This window comes from Ahaetulla prasina, chromosome 8 (genome assembly GCF_028640845.1).
Source record: "Ahaetulla prasina isolate Xishuangbanna chromosome 8, ASM2864084v1, whole genome shotgun sequence".
NCBI classification, from domain to species: domain Eukaryota; kingdom Metazoa; phylum Chordata; class Lepidosauria; order Squamata; family Colubridae; genus Ahaetulla; species Ahaetulla prasina.
In genome coordinates this window covers 68,973,401-68,992,880 of record NC_080546.1, presented here as the reverse complement: position 1 = coordinate 68,992,880, position 19,480 = coordinate 68,973,401, and the positions used below count along the sequence as shown (strand labels likewise).

General features: G+C 39.0%; 1 protein-coding gene across 9 annotated transcripts in view; it reads right to left on the bottom strand.

Moving 5' to 3' along the window:
• The window catches only part of LOC131202788 (uncharacterized), a 139,901-nt gene that overhangs the window by 62,586 nt on the left and 57,835 nt on the right, over positions 1 to 19,480 (bottom strand). For 4 of the 9 annotated variants that reach the window (XM_058192116.1, XM_058192114.1, XM_058192119.1 and 1 more), the window contains 2 exons: positions 18,844 to 18,955; positions 17,833 to 17,932 (listed from right to left, as the gene is read on the bottom strand). In XM_058192116.1, the coding sequence (XP_058048099.1) occupies positions 17,833 to 17,932; positions 18,844 to 18,955 (212 nt within the window). Of the gene's footprint in view, positions 1 to 14,137; positions 17,933 to 18,843; positions 18,956 to 19,480 lie in introns of those variants that run through there. The other 5 variants (XM_058192122.1, XM_058192117.1, XM_058192121.1 and 2 more) reach the window with 2 other exon arrangements.

Below are 19,480 nucleotides of genomic sequence, written 5' to 3'. Positions count from 1 at the left end.
AGTGTCTTGGCGACGTTTCGACGAAGTCTCATTCGTCATCTTCAGGCTTCAGCTTCGTGCTTGTGGGAGCAATGTGTGATTGCAGCTGTTTCTTCCTTTTTAACTGCTAGTGGGGGGTTGAACTGATTGGGTGGGAGCTTGCCTGTGCTCTGATTGGATAGGGGTTTTTTTGTGCTCTGATTGGCTGGGGGTGTGTCCTGTTTGGGTGGGGGCTTGGTTGTGCTCAGATTAGTCTGAGTTGCAGGGGGATTTGAGCTGGTGAGCTGCACTGCTGCTGTTTGGCTTCGTGGTCGTGGTCGTGCTACATCTTCGTAGTGGGTGTCAGTCTGCTGCATGTATGGATTGGAGGGGTTTGAAATGGCTAATGTTGCAGCTGCGGTCTGGCTTCTGGTCCTTGGTCGTGCTTCCTGATCAGTGTGGGTTTGGGTCTGCTTTCTGGGTGGATGTGTGGTGGTGACATCCTGTGTGGACCTTGTGAGTGTGGGTCTGGTGTCATTCCTCGTGTTAAGGACTCGTTTGTCACTCATATATATATATATATATATATATACATACACATACACATACATACATATACATATACATACATATATATACATACATACATACATACATACATACATATATATATATATATATGTAGGTCTTTGGTTATTCGGGTTTTCTCCCGCGTAAAATTGGAAGTGTCTTGGCGACGTTTCGACGAAGTCTCATTCGTCATCTTCAGGCTTCAGCTTCGTGCTTCTGGGAGCAATGTGTGATTGCAGCTGTTTCTTCCTTTTTAACTGCTAGTGGGGGTTTGAACTGATTGGGTGGGAGCTTGGCTGTGCTCTGATTGGATGGGGGTTTTTTTGTGCTCTGATTGGCTGGGGGTGTGTCCTGTTTGGGTGGGGGCTTGGTTGTGCTCAGATTAGTCTGAGTTGCAGGGGGATTTGAGCTGGTGAGCTGCACTGCTGCTGTTTGGCTTCGTGGTCGTGGTCGTGCTACATCTTCGTAGTGGGTGTCAGTCTGCTGCATGTATGGATTGGAGGGGTTTGAAATGGCTAATGTTGCAGCTGCGGTCTGGCTTCTGGTCCTTGGTCGTGCTTCCTGATCAGTGTGGGTTTGGGTCTGCTTTCTGGGTGGATGTGTGGTGGTGACATCCTGTGTGGACCTTGTGAGTGTGGGTCTGGTGTCATTCCTCGTGTTAAGGACTCGTTTGTCACTCATATATATATTTGTTTTCTGAGGTTTTCACGGGTGTTTGTATGTAGGTCTTTGGTTGTTCGGGTTTTCTCCCGTGTAAAATTGGAAGTGTCTTGGCGACGTTTCGACGAAGTCTCATTCGTCATCTTCAGGCTTCAGCTTCGTGCTTCTGGGAGCAATGTGTGATCGCAGCTGTTTCTTCCTTTTAACTGCTAGTGGGGGTTTGAACTGATTGGGTGGGAGCTTGGCTGTGCTCTGATTGGCTGGGGGTGTGTCCTGTTTGGGTGGGGGCTTGGTTGTGCTCAGTTTAGTCTGTGTTGCAGGGGGATTTGAGCTGGTGAGCTGCATAGCTGTTGTTTGGCTTTGTGGTCGTGCTACATCTTCATAGTGGGTGTCAGTCTGCTGCATGTATGGATTGGAGGGGTTTGAAATGGCTAATGTTGCAGCTGCGGTCTGGCTTCTGGTCCTTGGTCGTGCTTCATGATCAGTGTGGGTTTGGGTCTGCTTTCTGGGTGGATGTGCGGTGGTGACATCCTGTGTGGACCTCGTGAGTGTGGGTCTGGTGTCATTCCTCGTGTTAGGGACTCGTTTGTCAATAAGGGCGGGTTTCCAAATGGCTGGTAGGCGGGAGGTACCATCTCGTTTGTTCATGCTGTGTGGGCGTTTTTCTATCTCAATGGCTTCTCTGATTATTCTGTTGTTAAAGTGTTCAGTTTTGGCGATAGTTCTGGTCTTTTTAAAGTCAATATCATGTCCTGTGACTTTAAAGTGTTGGACCAGGAAGAAGTTGGTTCCTCTTTTTTGACTGAGTTCTTGTGTTCTTCAATGCGTGCACTTATTCTTCTGTTGGTTTGTCCAATGTATGTGGTGGGGCAGGCGGTGCATGGGATTTCATATACTCCTTGATTTTCTAACTCAATTTTGTCTTTGGGGTTTCTTAGGATGGTGGATATTTTTCGGTTTGTGCAGAATGCTGTCTTGATGTTGTGTTTGTGGAGGATCTTGCTGATTCTGTCTGTGGTGCCTTTTATATATGGGAGGAGGGCTGTGCCGTTTTCTTGTTCTCTGTCTTGGATTTTAATGGGGGGTTCTTTTTGGATTAGCTTGGTAATCTTATTTCTTTGGAATCCATTGGATGTTAGTACGTTAGTGAGAGTGTCTAGTTCGGTTTTTAGGTGTTGTTCATCAGCTAAGCATTTTGTTCTGGAGATGAGTGTCTTGGCTATGGAGTTGATCTGTGCTGGGTGGTGGTGTGAGAGTGCGTGCAGATAGCGGTTTGTGTGTGTTTTCTTCTGGTAGATGGTGTGTCCTAGGGAGCCATTGGGTTTTCTGTAGACTAAGACATCCAGGAAGGGAAGTTGGTTGTTAGGGTTAGGGTTAGGGTTAGGAACCAACTATATATAGACATATACCATTACCAGGACATAAACTGTTTCAACTCCTACCCTGAAAACGACGCTATAGAGCACTGCACACCAGAACAACAAGACACAAGAACAGTTTTTTCCCAAAGGCCATCACTCTACTAAACAAATAATTCCCTCAACACTGTCAAACTATTTACTAAATCTGCACTACTATTAATCTTTTCATCGTTCCCATCACCAATCTCTTTCCACTTATGACTGTATGACTGTAATTTTGTTGCTGGCAATCCTTATGATTTATATTGATATATTGACCATCAATGTTGTACCTTGATGAATGTATCTTTTCTTTTATGTACACTGAGAGCATATGCACCAAGACAAATTCCTTGTGTGTCCAATCACACTTGGCCAATAAAAAATTCTATTCTATTCAGACAAGTGACTGTCCAGTCTCTTCTTAAAAACCTCCTTAAAAAGCACCCACAACATCTGATGGCAAGCTGTTCCAGTGGTCAATTATCCTCACTGTTAAGAAGTTTCTCCTTAATTCCAGGTTGCTCCTCTCCTTGATTAGTTTTTAAAGTGAGATAAAATAAAAACTGGATGGTAAAGTTAATATTTCCCAGTTCCACAAAACATAAAAGCATAAATAACAGCCAAATGACTGCCTACGGAGCATTTCTTTTAAAAAAATTGAAATAACAATGGGATAGACAGCAACAATTGATTCCTAAAAATAAGAAGGTAAGCAATTTGAATGAGCAAGAAAGTACTAGGAACTATTACTTGCTCTTACTTTCAGGAAATATATTATTGTGTATTCCAATGTATTAGAAAAAGTGAAGAGACAGAAAAATGAGAGAGAGACTGGCTAATGAGCAGAAAAGGAATGTGGCTAGTAAGAAGTACTTGATTACAAAAAACAGAAAATGGTAATTAGAGCTAAATCCAAGATAAATGGGATAAGAGGCCCAGAAGATAAAAACCCATGTTGGAAAATATCTTTTGTTTCTTGACAATGCTCCAGCCCTTGAAGTTATTACAATCTGAATTTTTTAGATGACAAAACCAATTAAAACCAAATGTTCTGCATTCAATACAATATTGTGCATTATATACAAAACACTTAACTCGCAGAGGTCACTTATAATTGCTTTAGCCATTTCCGCCCAACTGAGAGATAAGAAATCTTTTAGGATTATGTACTCAAACATGAATGAAGACTGATCTGACTATTAAATTAGCTGGAGACACATCTAACACCCTTGTCATCGTTCATAATATTTACATGTACTAAGGACTTTAAAATCTCAAACTGTTTTAACCAGCTGTCATCACAGTGTCAACCTCCGGTCAAATAGATGTGAAATAAGGGTTAGCACATTAGTTTGGCTTTAGAAATAACCATTGGACAGCATAATTATTAAAATGTTTTTGTTTATGGTATTGAAATTTTATCCATCAGATTTTATTATTTTGAATATGAAAAAAGAAATAACAAGGAAAGTATTAATGACTAATAGGAGGAAACAGGCTTTTAGCTACTACTATTGGATTACAAATATAAAAAACTAGAAAAGATTATTAGGATATCTCAAATAAGTAACCACTGTGGAATTCCTTGAAGCAAAGAAGTAGTTGTTTATTACCATTTTATGTTTCTTGATAAAAATATCAATTCCAAACTTATTTAAATTAAAATTTGCAGATTTATACTGTGTGGTCTCTAAAGATATATTCAACAATATTTATATGAAATAGAACTTAAAGAAACGATTTTAAAAGACTTTTTAAAATTCTTACTACATGGTAAAATGTCATATATAAAAGTACTAAGAGTTTTAGTTTTACTTTTTCTATTCTGTCCATTGTCCTGAGAGCAATCCTTCAACTAAAATGAAATAATCATAAGGATGCATAACCTGGTCAAAGAGTGAATGGAAAAAAGGAATAAACTTGTGGAAAAGGAGGAAAAGCTGTAAGTCTCAAATAAAAGAAATCTGAGTCCAAGACAGATCTGTAACATGAGTAAGTGTATCAGACAAGACCTTCCTTAGTTTTCATAAAGATAAGAGGTGAGAGGGGGGAAGTGCATTCAGACTTGCAAGATTCTCCCATATCAATCCACAAAGGCAATGTTATCGCAAAGTTAATTTTGCTCCCATCTGAGGAGAAATCTGACTTTTCCCAAACACCACAACTTTTGGCTTTAACAAAAACCGTGACAAATAGTCGACCATCTATGGAGTTCCAAATTAACGGTCTCCAATTCTCTGGTCTTGTAGATACCGGAGCTGACGTGTCTGTCATTCGGACCGCGGAATGACTACAAAAATGGCACACTGAACCTTCTTCCGCCGTCCGTGGAGTAGGCGGAACCCAACTTGCCGAGATTAGCAAAGATTGGCTTGTTGTGACATCCCCCCAGACTTCTGGTACGGCTTACATCAAACCAGTCATCTTCCCACTCCACATTAATTTGTGGGGACGGGATCTCCTACAGCAATTAGGAGCAAAAATTGTCTTGGAATAATGACTTCCTCCATCTCCCCACCTAAACCTCTTCGTCTGTCTCTCAAATCTGAAATTCCTGTTTGGATTGATCAATGGCCTCTCACTAATGAAAAAGCTTCTGCACTTCGTTCTCTTGTGAATGAACAACTTGCTCTACAACATATTGAACCTTCTTTAAGCTCGTACAACACTCCTGTTTTCGTAATTAAAAAGAAATCTGGCAAATGGCGCTTCCTACACGATCTTCGTGCTGTCAATGCCATTATTCGACCCATGGGGGCGCTACAATGAGGCCTCCCAAATCCTAACCTCATTCCAAAGGACTATGACCTCATGATCATAGACCTCAAGGATTGCTTCTTCTCCATACCACTGCACCCTGATGACATGCCCTTGTTCACTTTTTCTGTTCCTGAGCTCAACATATTTTAAATTTTAAATTCATTTTTAACTATCAGCCGTTTAGTAATTGCTATATTTTAATTCCTTTTAATTGTATATATCTTGTATTTTATTTCTGGCTGTACACCGCCCTGAGTCCTTTGGGAGAAGGACGGTATAAAAATTTAATAAAATAAAATAAATAAAATAAACATGTCAACCTATTTCTCGATATCAATGGCGTGTTCTTCCACAAGGCATGCTCAATAGCCCCACTATGTGTCAGTTCTATGTTAATTTTATTCTTAAACCTTATCGCAAAATGTTCCCTCACTTCCTTGTCTATCATTACATGGATGATGTCCTCATAGCGGCACCGGGGCCTGTGGGCACGGTCGCGAAAACACTCTCTACACTTACCTCTACGTTAGCTGTCGGTGGTCTTGTCATAGCTCCTAACAAGGTACAACGGCAATTTCCCTTCTCTTACCTTGGTCATAAGCTACTATCTTCTCATGCTGCTCCTTTTCTTCCGCATTTGAATCTCCCCCACAAAACAACACTCGTCCAGTTGCAACAATACCTAGGTACAATCAATTGGACCCGCCCCTATTTTGGTACCACAACTGAAATTTTATTTGCTGCCTTGGCGCAAGGAAAATCACCATCAGACATAATCATTCTGGACAGTAAACAAAAACAGGTTTTGAAACACATTGAACGAGCGATGCATACTCATTGGGTTGACATGCATCCCCAATGAGCCCATCGTCATCATCCTCATCAATACGCCTAATTTACCCACCGCGGTTTTAGCGCAATCTACAGATTTGCTATTAATATGGAATGGATACACTTGCCGCATACACCCAGAAACACGATCAATCAAAAGCCCTCTCAGTTTGCTTCCTTGATCTCTAAGGCTCGTCTCAGAGCCAAGGCGCTGGCTGGCGTTGAAACTTCTGTCCTTTTTGTCCCTTGCTCCCCCTCCACATGGGAAACCATGTACATTAACTCAGAATCTTTGCAACTCTGCATGACAGAGTGGCCTGGTACTATCTCTTGTCACCCTCCCTCTGATCCTCGCTTGCAACTTTTGAAAAACATACCCATTATATGGAACACCCTTTTACATCCTATTCCCATTTTTTCCGCCATCACCGCATTTGCGGATGGCAGCAAGCACTACGGTGCCTGTGCCTGGTTGCACAATGGCACCTGGAAATCAAAAATCACTCCACCTCAAAAATCGGCTCAATGCGCAGAACTTGCTGCGGCAATTCTGGCGTTCCAGAATTTAGCAACGAACCCCTAAATTTAATCCTGGACATGTCACTCAAATCATTGTTACCATTTTTGGCTCATATCTTTCTCCATCTCTGGACTCCGATCTAACCTCTCTCTTTTCCACTCTACAACAACTTCTTTCTGCTCGCTCGAAACCTTACTTTGTATCCCATATACGAAGCCATCAACCTTTCCCCGGCTTCTTACAAGAAGGCAATACCATCGCCGACGCTGCGGCGTCTGCCCCTTCTGCTATGTCTCTCACCTTTCCCTCTCCATGGGAAAGTCATGCATACTTTCATCAAAATAAAAAGGCGCTCATAAAACAATTTGGCATATCCACAGCCAAAGCCTCTGCTATTCTGCAGCAATGCACAACTTGCAGCAAACAATCATTGTCCCTTCCAATGGAGGTGAACCCCAGAGGAACGGAATGCTGCCAAATTTGGCAAATGGACATCACACACTATCCTCCATTTGCCCCTTGGAAATATTTGCATGTTTCCATTGATACTTTCTCTGGCTTCATTATGGCCACTCCCCAAAGGGGGGAGACTACAAAACATGTAATCAATCATTGTATTCGGTCTTTCGCAACGCTGGGATGTCCAAAAGAACTAAAAACAGACAATGGTCCTGCCTACACTAGTGCACCTTTTGCGACATTTTGTAACCAATGGTCCATTGTACACAAATTTGGCATTCCGTACAATTCCCAGGGTCGGGCATTAGGAGAGTGCGCTAATAGCACATTAAAAACAGCCCTGGATAGATACCATCAGACACAAGGGAAAATTCCCCTTAGCCTCCCAGCTTTGCAAAACAGGCTTAATCTGTGTTTATACACCATCAGCTTCCTGAACCTGACGGGCACTCCTCCATCAACCACTGCAACTCGTCACTTCTCTGTTTCTCCTGTTGCAGCAACATCCAGACCATTGGTGTACTTCAAACGACTTCCTGACCCCACCTGGAAAGGTCCTGCTGAACTCATCATCTGGGGACGGGCTACGCCGCCATCCAAACCAACGGTGAGACCTTGTGGGTCCCTGGTCGGCACATCCGTCCCTACCATTCAAAAACAAAAACAGAGGACCTTTCCCCATCTGACGCTAACAACACTCCTTTGCTGAGTCATACCGGCAATTGACTCTCCACACACAGGAGATGGCATTTATTATTCTATTCTTTCTACTCGCCCCCACCATCAGTAACAGTAAGTTTATCAAACCCGACACAGCGAAGACGACCACCTATGGCTTCAGAACAGCTACATGAAAGACATCCAGAAGGTGGTACAGGTCCTAAATGCTACAAATTGCTGGATATGCATGCACACACCAGGTCAATCAGGCAAAGGAGTTCCTTCACATTCCGTACCATTAAACGAGACTGGATGGAACGATTGGCACACGAACAAGCCATTGTACTTTCACTCCATTCCGGAAGACACCAACCACACATTGTTCAAAGTGCAAGTCCAATCTAGTGGCACTGCAAAAATATGCTTCTCCCGCCCATCATCCAACAACAGCATCTTCTTAGGGAACAACATGAACTGTAATAAAATTGTACCCTTGCCAGAAAGCTGCATGAAGTGTGCAAAAGCCAGAAACGAGACACAACAACAGTGTAAAAATACCACCACATTAGGGGGAGAAGATTACCCTTGCTGCGTGAACAAAACCGTCACTGCCGACTACTCTAAGGTAACCACTCAAGGGGGATTTGTGGGTTGTATATGGTTTCATATAATAAGAAAATGGGAAAATGACACTGAAATGTCAGGAACCTCACTATTACCCATGCCCAGTCACATTTGGCTTTTATGTGGAAAAATGGCATATCAACAATGGCCAAAAAATTGGTCAGGTACATGCACACTAGGATGGGTCATCCCTACCATCTACAAGATTGATTCACTTCCCCAAATACGCTTAAGAAACAGAAGAGACACAGACTCCCCTGACTCAGGCCTTACCCTGGGCGGAAACTTGGGCACACAAATAGCGAGAGCTATACTACCTGCACTAGGTGTTGTCATGAATTATCGGGACTTACACATCTTAAACAATTGGACCGTATCAATGTTCAATCAAACCATACGATCTCTAAAACTGATAAATACAGAATTGAGTGAGGTAAGAGAAGTCGCTCTCCAGAATCGTTATGCCCTTGACATCATTCTGGCCTCCCAGGGCGGAGTTTGTGCACTGATTCACTCTCACTGTTGTGTATACATCCATGACTATAAAATAAATATCACCCACACGATACTACACATGGAAGACATGATCAAAAACAACTCCCTCAGGACCGACGGCCCTGATGCCCTGGACATATGGGGGGCATTATGGTCCTGGTTACCAGACGGCTCTTGGCTGCGCTCTCTGGTTCCTACAATAATTACCATAATCATTTTTCTGATTACGTTGTGTTGTTGCATTCAATGCCTTCCTTCTCTACTGCAGACATGCAAAGGTCTTTTGCTTTTCCAAGGGAGAGATATGTTAATAGCTGAAAATCAATCACTTCTAAGCCTTGAAGGCATATCTATTGAAAAAACAAAAACAGAGGAGATGTGGGAATAATGTCCTTATAGCCCACGTGTAGGCTGCCATGCGGCTGTACCACGTAGATGGAAGAAGGAACAAAGAAGAAATATGAGCAATCACCCCATTGGAAACTCCTCCCAGTCATAAAGGCTTGTAAAATGTGCTCACTGTCACGTACTTATATGCTAATATGTAACCGCCCCTGTTTGCCTTCTGTAACCACCCATTTTATCCTGAACACAATAAAAGAGGGTTCCGGAGTCAGCTCTGCGCGAGTCATCCCAGACATGCTCTAGGCCCTCATCCTGAGAAGTCCTTGTGTCGTGTCGTTCATTCGCGGCCTTCATGAGAAGCCACCGGACATTCGATAATCTTCCTCCTTGGCCACATGTAGTTTCACTTCCGATATTCTTCCTCTGTCAATCTTCTGGATGGAATGTGAAGCAGGCAGCTCCCGTTACATTCACGTGCCAAAACAGTTTAAAAGTCTGATTGAAAAACTGCTTGAAAGACTATCTTCCTCCCCCACACATGCAAAGTCAGCCGAACGCTAGCTACAGTAGAAACCTCCCCACCTCTCCCATGAATCATGTAAAACATTCAGTAAGAAGCAATCCTTTAACGAAGTAATAAAACAGTAAAACAGGCTAGTAAGAGAAATACAGTTAATTAAAGCGGAGGCTGACAGCTATTGTAGTTGGTTATTATCTAACATGATAGTTTTGGGCTTGTAGAAACAATTGCGCTATATAAGATTATGTAATATGAATAATAAGGCTTATAGAAAAAATAAGATTGGGAAGATCAGTCAAGAATGAAAAACATTTGTAATTAAAATATAATCAATTGCAATTAATAAACTGCATACTGTATAGAGTTAAAACATGTTAAATTCATAATTCAATAATGCAAATTTAGAGTAATATCTTGAAAATAAGTGATGACAACTTGATGGGTAAGACATGAGAGGCATTGAGGCTACAGTATTATGGAGACTGATGAAGATCTGTTTCTTGAAGATTTATTTAAAAACACATTTAATGTTGTTTTGCTCTTTTCTTTCCCTTACATAGATGCTGCTTATATATAAACAAGAATTCCATGTACTACTACCTGCTCCTTTCTACACTGCAAGCATTACCTTCTAGCCATTGCATTTTTAAAAATGCACTAAAAACTGAAGATAACTCAGAAGCGGAAAGCTTATGATGGCTTGTTGGGACTTCTTCCTGCCTTCTACTTGCTGTTCAGAAACAAGTTGTTGGAGATCTTCTATTGAAACTTCTTCTATATGGGATTGAAGCAGTTTATATGGGATTGAAGCAGTTTATCTAAGGCCTCTTCCTCCAATTTATCAAGCTCTGCTTTTCAAGAGAAACATAATGTGCTTTTGGAAAGCTCTTTTATAGGATCAAAGCCTTTAAAGTTAGAAATAAAACCAGGTAGATAGTGTCATTAAACACCATGCAAAGTATTTTGTAACCTCATTCCAATCCTTTACAATATCAATTATGTTTCTTATGTTGAATCACTTCCAAAATTCAAAGACAATTTGTACATTTTCATTCTCAGTAATTGTGATCAACACCTTAGATGTGCGCTTTTACAGTGTTTCCTATACATTGTTTCCTATACAGTGTTTTAAGGCAACAATAGTATTTTAATCAGGTATTGGCTGCATTGTGGTAAAAACAGGACTTGGGTGAAGAAAAAACAGGAGTCATCTACAACATACAGCAACAGCCACTTCATAGGACAAACAGGCAGAAAACTGGCAGAATGCATTCATAAATCAACTAGCAATGAGAAGAGAGCAACACATGGACAAACTTAACCATAGTTTATGGATGTCAAACTCGCGGCATCACGTTGCTGTCATGTGATATATTGCAACATTTTCCCCGTTCGTGGAGCTGGGGTGGGCGTGGCCTGCGCACAATGCATCTGACCTGCGGGCTGCCAGTTTGACACACCTGCCATAGTTCATTGAAATGTTTTTGAATATTAGTAGCTCTTAAATTTAGTCTTAAGTATTTAAAAACAAGGGCTATGACTCAGCAACTACAGCCAGTCAATCACACAACCTGAAATCAGACCAGGACTCAGAAAGGTATTTAAAGGTATCTTTAAAGGCCAGTGCTCCCCCAGACAAGCACAATCCAAAGCACACTGAAGACATCTTCTCGAAAGGGACGAAACCTTTGCAACCAAATCGCCAAGCTCAGAGCTCAAGCCAATAACTTAACCATAATTCAACTGGAAAACGTTGACCATCCTAGACCAAGCCAAGTCCAAAAATGATAAGGAATTTCTGGAAGCCTGGCACTCTGAAAAATTAGCCCTCAGTAGTCACATAAACAATATCTACATACTATGCAAGTCAACAAGCCAAAAAGGCAACAAAAAGACCAACTACCTCCCCATTAGCAATCAGCACCAAGATGAAGAATAGATTAACTCCAAGATCAACATCAGACCAACAATCAAGAAGTAAAAAATACCCCAATCTAGGAATTGCCAAACAAGCTAACTGTAAACAGCCCAACCAAAGAACTTCTAAAACCACCTCCACCAACACTGTTAGGGCAAGCCACTAGAACAGTGGCCCCCACAATCTTTTGGGCACCAGGGACTGGTTCCATGTAGAGAGGTTTTTCTGGGGACCGGAGGGTGGTGGTGGTTTCTTGTGCTCCTTTATCCCACAGATGGGGCTTTGCTTATTTCCGTGGACCGGTATCTAGCATAGTGCGGCCCGGTGCTGGTCCATGGACCAGGATTTTGGGATCACTGCACTAGAATATAAACTGAGAGCAAACCCTATTCCTTACTAGTGCTGATAAGGTTACCTAGTTTGGATAGTGAAATGTCTGCAAGAAAAACACCAAGCTCAGACAGTACCAAGAATCATTTAAAAAGGGTCTGTATTCATAAAAGTTTATTACTTTTTATAACATTTATTAATCTCAAAAAATGCTACAAGACAACTTCTGATTTTTTGTTACCATAAAATAACATAGCTTTCCTTCTGCAAAGTATGCTAATCGATTTTTCATCTTTATAGTGTAACCATGTTTTGAACTTTCAATAATACTTAAGAAAACTTTTAGTTATACTTACATAAGATGTGAGGAATGAAATTTTAGTTAACAGTATTTTTTGAAGATATGCAGTATAAGGAAATGCTTTTTAAATATTGAAAATGCTCTTAAAAGCAAATACCCATCAATAACAAACATCAAGATGGGTACAGCTGTCTTATCTTAGTAAATGTTAAAATTGTATAGATAAATATCCCTTTACTTAGCTCTGTTTGGTAGAAAATAAAATTTATTGTCAGCTAGACTAAGATCATACACTGACCTTTCTTCTATAAACAAGTTAAAATCAACAATGCATTCATCTTCCCTTGACGCAATGACTGAGTAATTTATTTATATACTTATATTAGCTACTATATTTCATGTTTCAAAGTAATAATTAGTTAATTGAAAGTAAATGCAATGTATTCCAAAAAATGTTTAATTTTTCCTGTGTAACTATCACAATTTTCACAGTTGTAAATGGTCAATGGAGACTGTTATTTATGATAAAGTTTAGTCAAAACAAATAATAATTACTTTCAAAATTTAATTTCCTGAAATTTAATTGACTGTTTTACACAATGCCAATTTTCAAAAGAAACATTTAAATATTTAGAAACTAAAAATGTGTATATATGCTTTCTAAAAGCATGAGGTGTTTTTTTTAATCTCCTTTTAACTAAATTAAGGTCTAATACTAATATTTTTATTCAGTCTTTCTCTTTTCTTTAAATGAACAAATATTTAACATGGCTGTTCTAAATTTCTAGTGTTTCCAACAATAAAATGAATGTGTATGCTAAGGAAATGAAGACTGATCATGCATTATATGGGTCTTGACTTTCTGTTAGATCCAGAAATATTTTACTTATTACATTTATTACATTAAAATCATTAAGCTTTATTCAGATCCCAGACTACAAAAACATCCCTCTTTATATAAAAGAGGGAAAGCATAAGAAGTACAACTTTTCAAGAGGTATGAGCCTAAGAGAGCCCAACCTACCAAAAATCTAACTTTAAAACACAAATTAAAAATTAAAATAAGAAAATGTTTCGTGAACACCTATCTGGGCTTGATGAATATAAATCACTGGGACCTGATAGATTACATCCCAGAGTTCTGAAAATATTATCTCACAATCATTGTACCATATCTTTCAAAAATCCTGGAACACCAGAGAATTACCTGAGGAGTGGAAAAGAGCTGATTTAGTTCCCATTTTCAAAAAAGGAAAAACAAAACAAAACACAGATCCAGGAAACTACAGACCAATCAGTCTAACATCAATACCTGGGAAGAAAATGGGAAAAATAATAAAAAAACAGATCTGTGAATATCTGGAAACAAAAAAAGTTATAACTAGTAGCTAGCACAGGTTTGTTAAAAGAAGTTTTGGATGCTTCATCACTGAAGATTTTTAAGAAGAGATTGAACAATAACTTGTCTGAAGTAGTATAGGGTGTCCTGCTTGAGCAAGTGACTGACCAGAAGACTTCCAAGGTCCCTTGCAGCTCTATTCTGAATAACGATAGGTTGACAGTATTGAAATATGAAGCAACAACTTACTAGAGAAGGGAGGGAGGGAGGGAGGGAGGAATTACTTTAGAGCAGTGGTGAAATGGTCCCAGTTCAGAACGGATCGCGCAATCCAGTAGCAATGAGGGCGGGTAGTTTGGAGAACTGGTAGCAAAAATCCCTGCCCCCCCCCGCCCCGCCCATGCCCACCCAATCGCCCGGTCCCCACTTGCCTGCTTGGCAGCTTCCTGCTTCTTTTGGTCTTGCTTGCTATTCTGGCCTTGTTTCGGCTGCTGCAATCAATTGCATCAGCTAGCAACTGAATCTGCCTGCCTGCAATCCATCACATTGGTGAGCAATTCAATCTGCCTGCCTTTTCCTTTGAATTGGGTAAGTAAGGAGGGGGAGCTTTAAAATAATAGTTAATTGGGGTTTTTTAAGACTCCAATTAACTATTTTTTATTTTATTTTTAGACATAGCAATTTAAAGTGAAGGAAGTTTTAAATTTAGCTGCTTTTATCTAAAAATACAAATAAAATAAAATAATAAAATAAAATATTTGTGCAGCTTTCTGAGATTTGATGTGTTTCTGTAGTGTTTCACTCTAACTACACAAACACACAAAATCTCACAAAGCTATATGTGGCATTTTGTGTGTGTATGTGTGTGTGAGTCAGTTGTGTTGTGTTGTGTATGTAGTGTGAAAGTTGGTTTTTGGGCTTTTTGTGGCTGTGTGAGGTTCCTGCTTGTTGCAGGGGCCATTTTGGGTGAAGTGCAGCTGCTTTTACATTGTGTGTGAGTTACTTGTGTTGTGTTGTGTATGTGTAAAGTATGAAAGTTGGTTTTTGGTACCTCTTATTGTTTTTTGTACTTTATTATTTTTATTATTTATTGTTATTGCTCCCCCCACCCAGTCACTTGACCACCAAGCCACGCCCACCAATTAAGCCATGCCCACAGAACTGGTAGGAAAAAAATTTAGATTTCACCCCTGCTTTAGAGTGTTATTTTAGAGTGTTATACAACTTTATACAACGTTGTTTTTAAAAATGTAATATAAATAGTAATTAAGAAGATCTAATAAAATAATGCAACCAGTGAGAATGTACAGTCATGTGAAAAAGAAAGTACACCCTCCTTTGAGTTCTATGGTTTTATGTTATTAGGACACAGTAAAAATCTTCTGGTGCTTAGCAGTTCTTAAAAGTTGGCAAATACATCCTGAGATGAACAACAACACATGACATATTGCACTGGATCATCACTGCACTGTGTCATTTCACACACACACACACAAAGCCAAAATAGAGAAGCCATATGTGAAAAACTAAGTACACTTTATGATTCAATAGCTTGTAGAACCACCTTTAGCAGCAATAACTTGAAGTAATCATTTTCTTTTTGATTACGTCAATGGGAGGAATTTTGGCCCACTCTATAACAGTGCTTCAGTTCATTGAGGTTTGTGCTCTAAATATGACAGCTTGCAAAATGAACTAGATATTTGCAATAAAAATAATTTCTGAGGTAGAAAATTTCCAATTCAAAACTCAGTTACTATATTCTTAGTTACTATATTATTCTAATTCTCACAAATGATGGTAAATGTCTCAGATTAATGTTGCAGGATCCAATCTGAATTGATTATTGAGACCAAGGATTGTTCCTTCCAAGTTTTTGGGCTTAACAATGATATTAGTCGTTGATTGTTGTTTTCTTGTACACCTGCACCCTCGGCTGCTAGGTATCTGATCAATTGGTGGTAAATCAGTGTTCCTGCTGACTGACATGGGGCTTTAGTCATTTGTCAGCCTATTTTTGTCTCTGCTCATCCAACAATCCTAGTATTGCATAATTGAATTAATGTCCTTGTTCATTCCAGTGTTAGACTATCATGAGTTTGGGTCTCATTGTCTAACTGCTTGCTTGTGTTCTCATAATCTGTTGGTTCAATCAATCTTTATTATGGTCACAGACCAGTACCATAAAAAAGCATTTAAAACAATAATAATTGTAAATAGAATAAAAGACAAACAGAATAATATATTGCAGTTGGTGATGGATTAGCAGTGGGCAGTTAAAGTTTACCTAATTTTCTCAGAGCAAAAATTCAAAGAAACTACTTTTTACTGATCTGATAGCAGTAGTTTCACATAAAAAAGATCAGTATTTCCTGGATATTTTATTAGGTAAATTGTTAGAAATTGAGTCTGTAAGTCGTTATAGAAGATGCAGTATAGTAAGATGTGAGCTATAGCTTCAATGGCCCCTTGTCCACAGGGGCACAGTCTCAGCTCATGTAGTGTTTTGTTTTGTTTTGTATTGTATTGGTCCTCCAAAACTTCTATGGGAAGTACATTGTAGCATGCTAAGGTTAAGTGCCCTACGGATTTTTGGGATGTTTATTTGACATAAATATCTTGCTGCTTTAAAAGGGGGAGTTTGACTGCTCAAATGAACATTCTTGAGAAAAACAGGCTAATCTTGTTGGATTTACAGATCTTTAATATGTTATTTAAGTGCACTGTGCACACTCATACCCTATTATTAAAAGCACTTCCTTGGAGAGACCAAGATACTGGAGTTTACTCTGGTTTCTCTTCAAATCATACAAATTGTTTGCAATCTGGTGTTTCCTCTCCATCTGTTTGTCAACATCTTAATTAACAATTTAAAGCTACACACAACCAGCCACCATATGCCGTATTTTTCAGACTATAAGATGCTCCGGACTATAAGACGCACCTAGGTTTTGGGGAGAAAAACAAGAAAAAAAAAATCTGCCTCTTCCTCCCAGCATCCATCCAGTATCCATCTGGCCTGTTTTCTGCGGCCTGTTTGCTGCCGCCTATTCACCACCACGGCCCATTCGCTGCAGCCCATTGGCCACCACTGCTGCAGCCTGTTCGCAGCTGCAGCCCGTTTGCCAAAAAACTGTATTTTTAAAATGATTTGGAAGAGGGGTGGCATTGGCACTCCCTAATCTTTAGCAGCCTAGACCAGTGCCTATGTGCTAATAGTCTAAAGCTGGTCCTTGGTCAGAGTATGCTCTACCTGTTGCTAATTCCTTCTAGTTTCTTCCAAAGCTTATTTATCAGTTTATTATCTTTGCTAGCCCTGCATGTACATCTTCCCACATGGATAACCTTGTGTATCCCTATGTGCTCCTAATCCAAATCTCTACCATCTTCTTGGCTCCTTTAGATACCTGTTCTCCAGGATGAGACATTCATTGTCATCAGTAAGAATCTCCTGTATTGCAATTCTGAAACTACCGGTACTTACTCTATTGCTAGATAGTTCTATGAGAGAAAACTGTTTATCACCTTGTATAAGATGTTCTTCTCCTGGCTGAAGTCATCTAGGATTTTTAATGCTCTAAAAAGCCAACCTTTTCTGAGACAGCTCTATTTTTAAAGAACTGGCTCCTTTTCTTCAGCAAAGTTCAGGTGGGAGGAAGGGTGTAACACTTTTGGTCACTTTGGTCACTTTGAAGCTGTCCTTACACACATTTGGATTTATATAACATGCTAAGGCAAAACACAAATTTAATATTCTGATCCATCTGTAAAGTGTGGGGCATACTAACCAAACCTTGTTTTCCACTCATCTTTTAAATGCTGATATTTTTTCGAACCAATTCTTTTAAATTGTTTATAAATGCAAACATTTGTTTAGCTAACAATTCCTAAATTGTCAATTTTGAATACATACATGAAATATTAATCCCATTTGAAATTGTTTTCATTAATGAAATTAACAGTGAATAAATCTGCCAGGAAATCACCACATATACGTTTTTTTTTAATCAAAAGACTACAAGTTTTTCTACAGCTTAATTAGAATTAATTAGAATTCATTTATAAAGTACAATAGCAAAAGAAACAATTGTGATGAATTGGAATTGTCAAATAGGAAGAGTTAGAAATTGAAGATGTACCCATTCCTGTTGCAGCTGGAGCAATCTCTCTGGAAAAGATTTCTAATGCTTCTTTCTGCTTATGAAATACAGCAAGCCAGACAACAACTTCTCGGGGACCCTGTTTTGAAATATTAGAAGAGAGAAAACACAGGTTAATAGAACAAATAGGAATTTGTTTACTATACTATTATTTCAAAAATGAAAAGCAGAATCTAAAATGTGAATCAGAAATCATAAGCTGCAATAATTTGTGGTGTTTATAAGCATTTAGAAGCATAATGTGTTTATTTTTCCATGGCATATTTTATATAAGGGAACCATCTTGCTTGAATTTGATTAATTAATTGTATTATATTTTGAAGTGGAAAGCATACTACAATGAAATAGTATTGTATCTGTAACGTTATGTGATTGCATAAAGAATTTTACTAAATGAAATTAAAAGAAAATTGTGAAGTTAACAATAAATTATGATGCCACTCGCATACCTTTGTTCTACATAGAATATGATATAGTCTAGGTATTTTATTTATTTATCAGCAATCTTTATACTAGTCTCAGCAGTTTTTAATATAAAAATATATAAACAAATTATTATAAACAGTAAAAACAAACACCCAATTCGGCATCGATGACTGATGGCCACAGCTCTTATTTAGATTATTTCTATCCCAATTCTTCTATAACATTAGACAGCTTACACCTTTCTCTAAAAACAATATACTCTGAAGACCTGTGTCATATAAACAAAAATAAATTATCATTAATGAAAATGATTTCATTCTTATCAATGCTTAGTCGCAAACTTGCATTTCTATTCAGGTTCCTACCTGACAATGGCAGTTTAGAATCCACAAACAAAAGAAGCATTCTCTGTAAATATTTATCTTTACATTCACCCTTCCTACCTTTTTCCCCACGAAAGAAGTGAAATGATGGAGGAGAGTCAAAGGGATGGAAGAATGCAAAGGGTGTAATTCTTCTTTTGACTTCCTCTTAATCCCTGAAGCCCATCCATTTCATACTTACACCCTCTATGTTCTGCTTTGCATGAGGTCCATATGTTTCTTCAGAACCTAAAATCTGTACATTAACTGCACTGAAGTCCTCATATCCCCGCTGATGAAACATAATCCGTGTTCTGAAAAAAATATACCATCTTTGTTTTTTCTATTTTATTTGCATCTATTTTTATCCCACCTCATTATATCACAACACTGGAACACATATAGTAAAATCATAAGTAAAAACATCAATCAGCAAGAGCCAGTCTAGTGTTCTGGTTAAAGGCACCAAGCCATAAACCAGAAGATTGTGATTTCCAAAACACTTTTTATAAGCTCTGGTTGATATGCCAAAAGCATTCCTTTCTGGAAAACAATTACCATGAAATTGTGGTGCATGAACTGGTAACAAGGTAATATGCCTTATTTGAGGTTAGTCCTGGCAACAATACAAAAGACTATTTTACATCTATATTTAAAGCACTAAACTACTACCAATTCATTTCTAGGCAAAACAGGTAAAGACAGTGCTTGTCTTTACTTGTAAAAGGCTTACATAACTTATGATCTATGTCTACTGTCTACTGTATCTGACAGAATATCTCCTTGTAGATATCATCTAAAGAACGTCAGCTACAATTACAACAAATTCATTTAGTGGT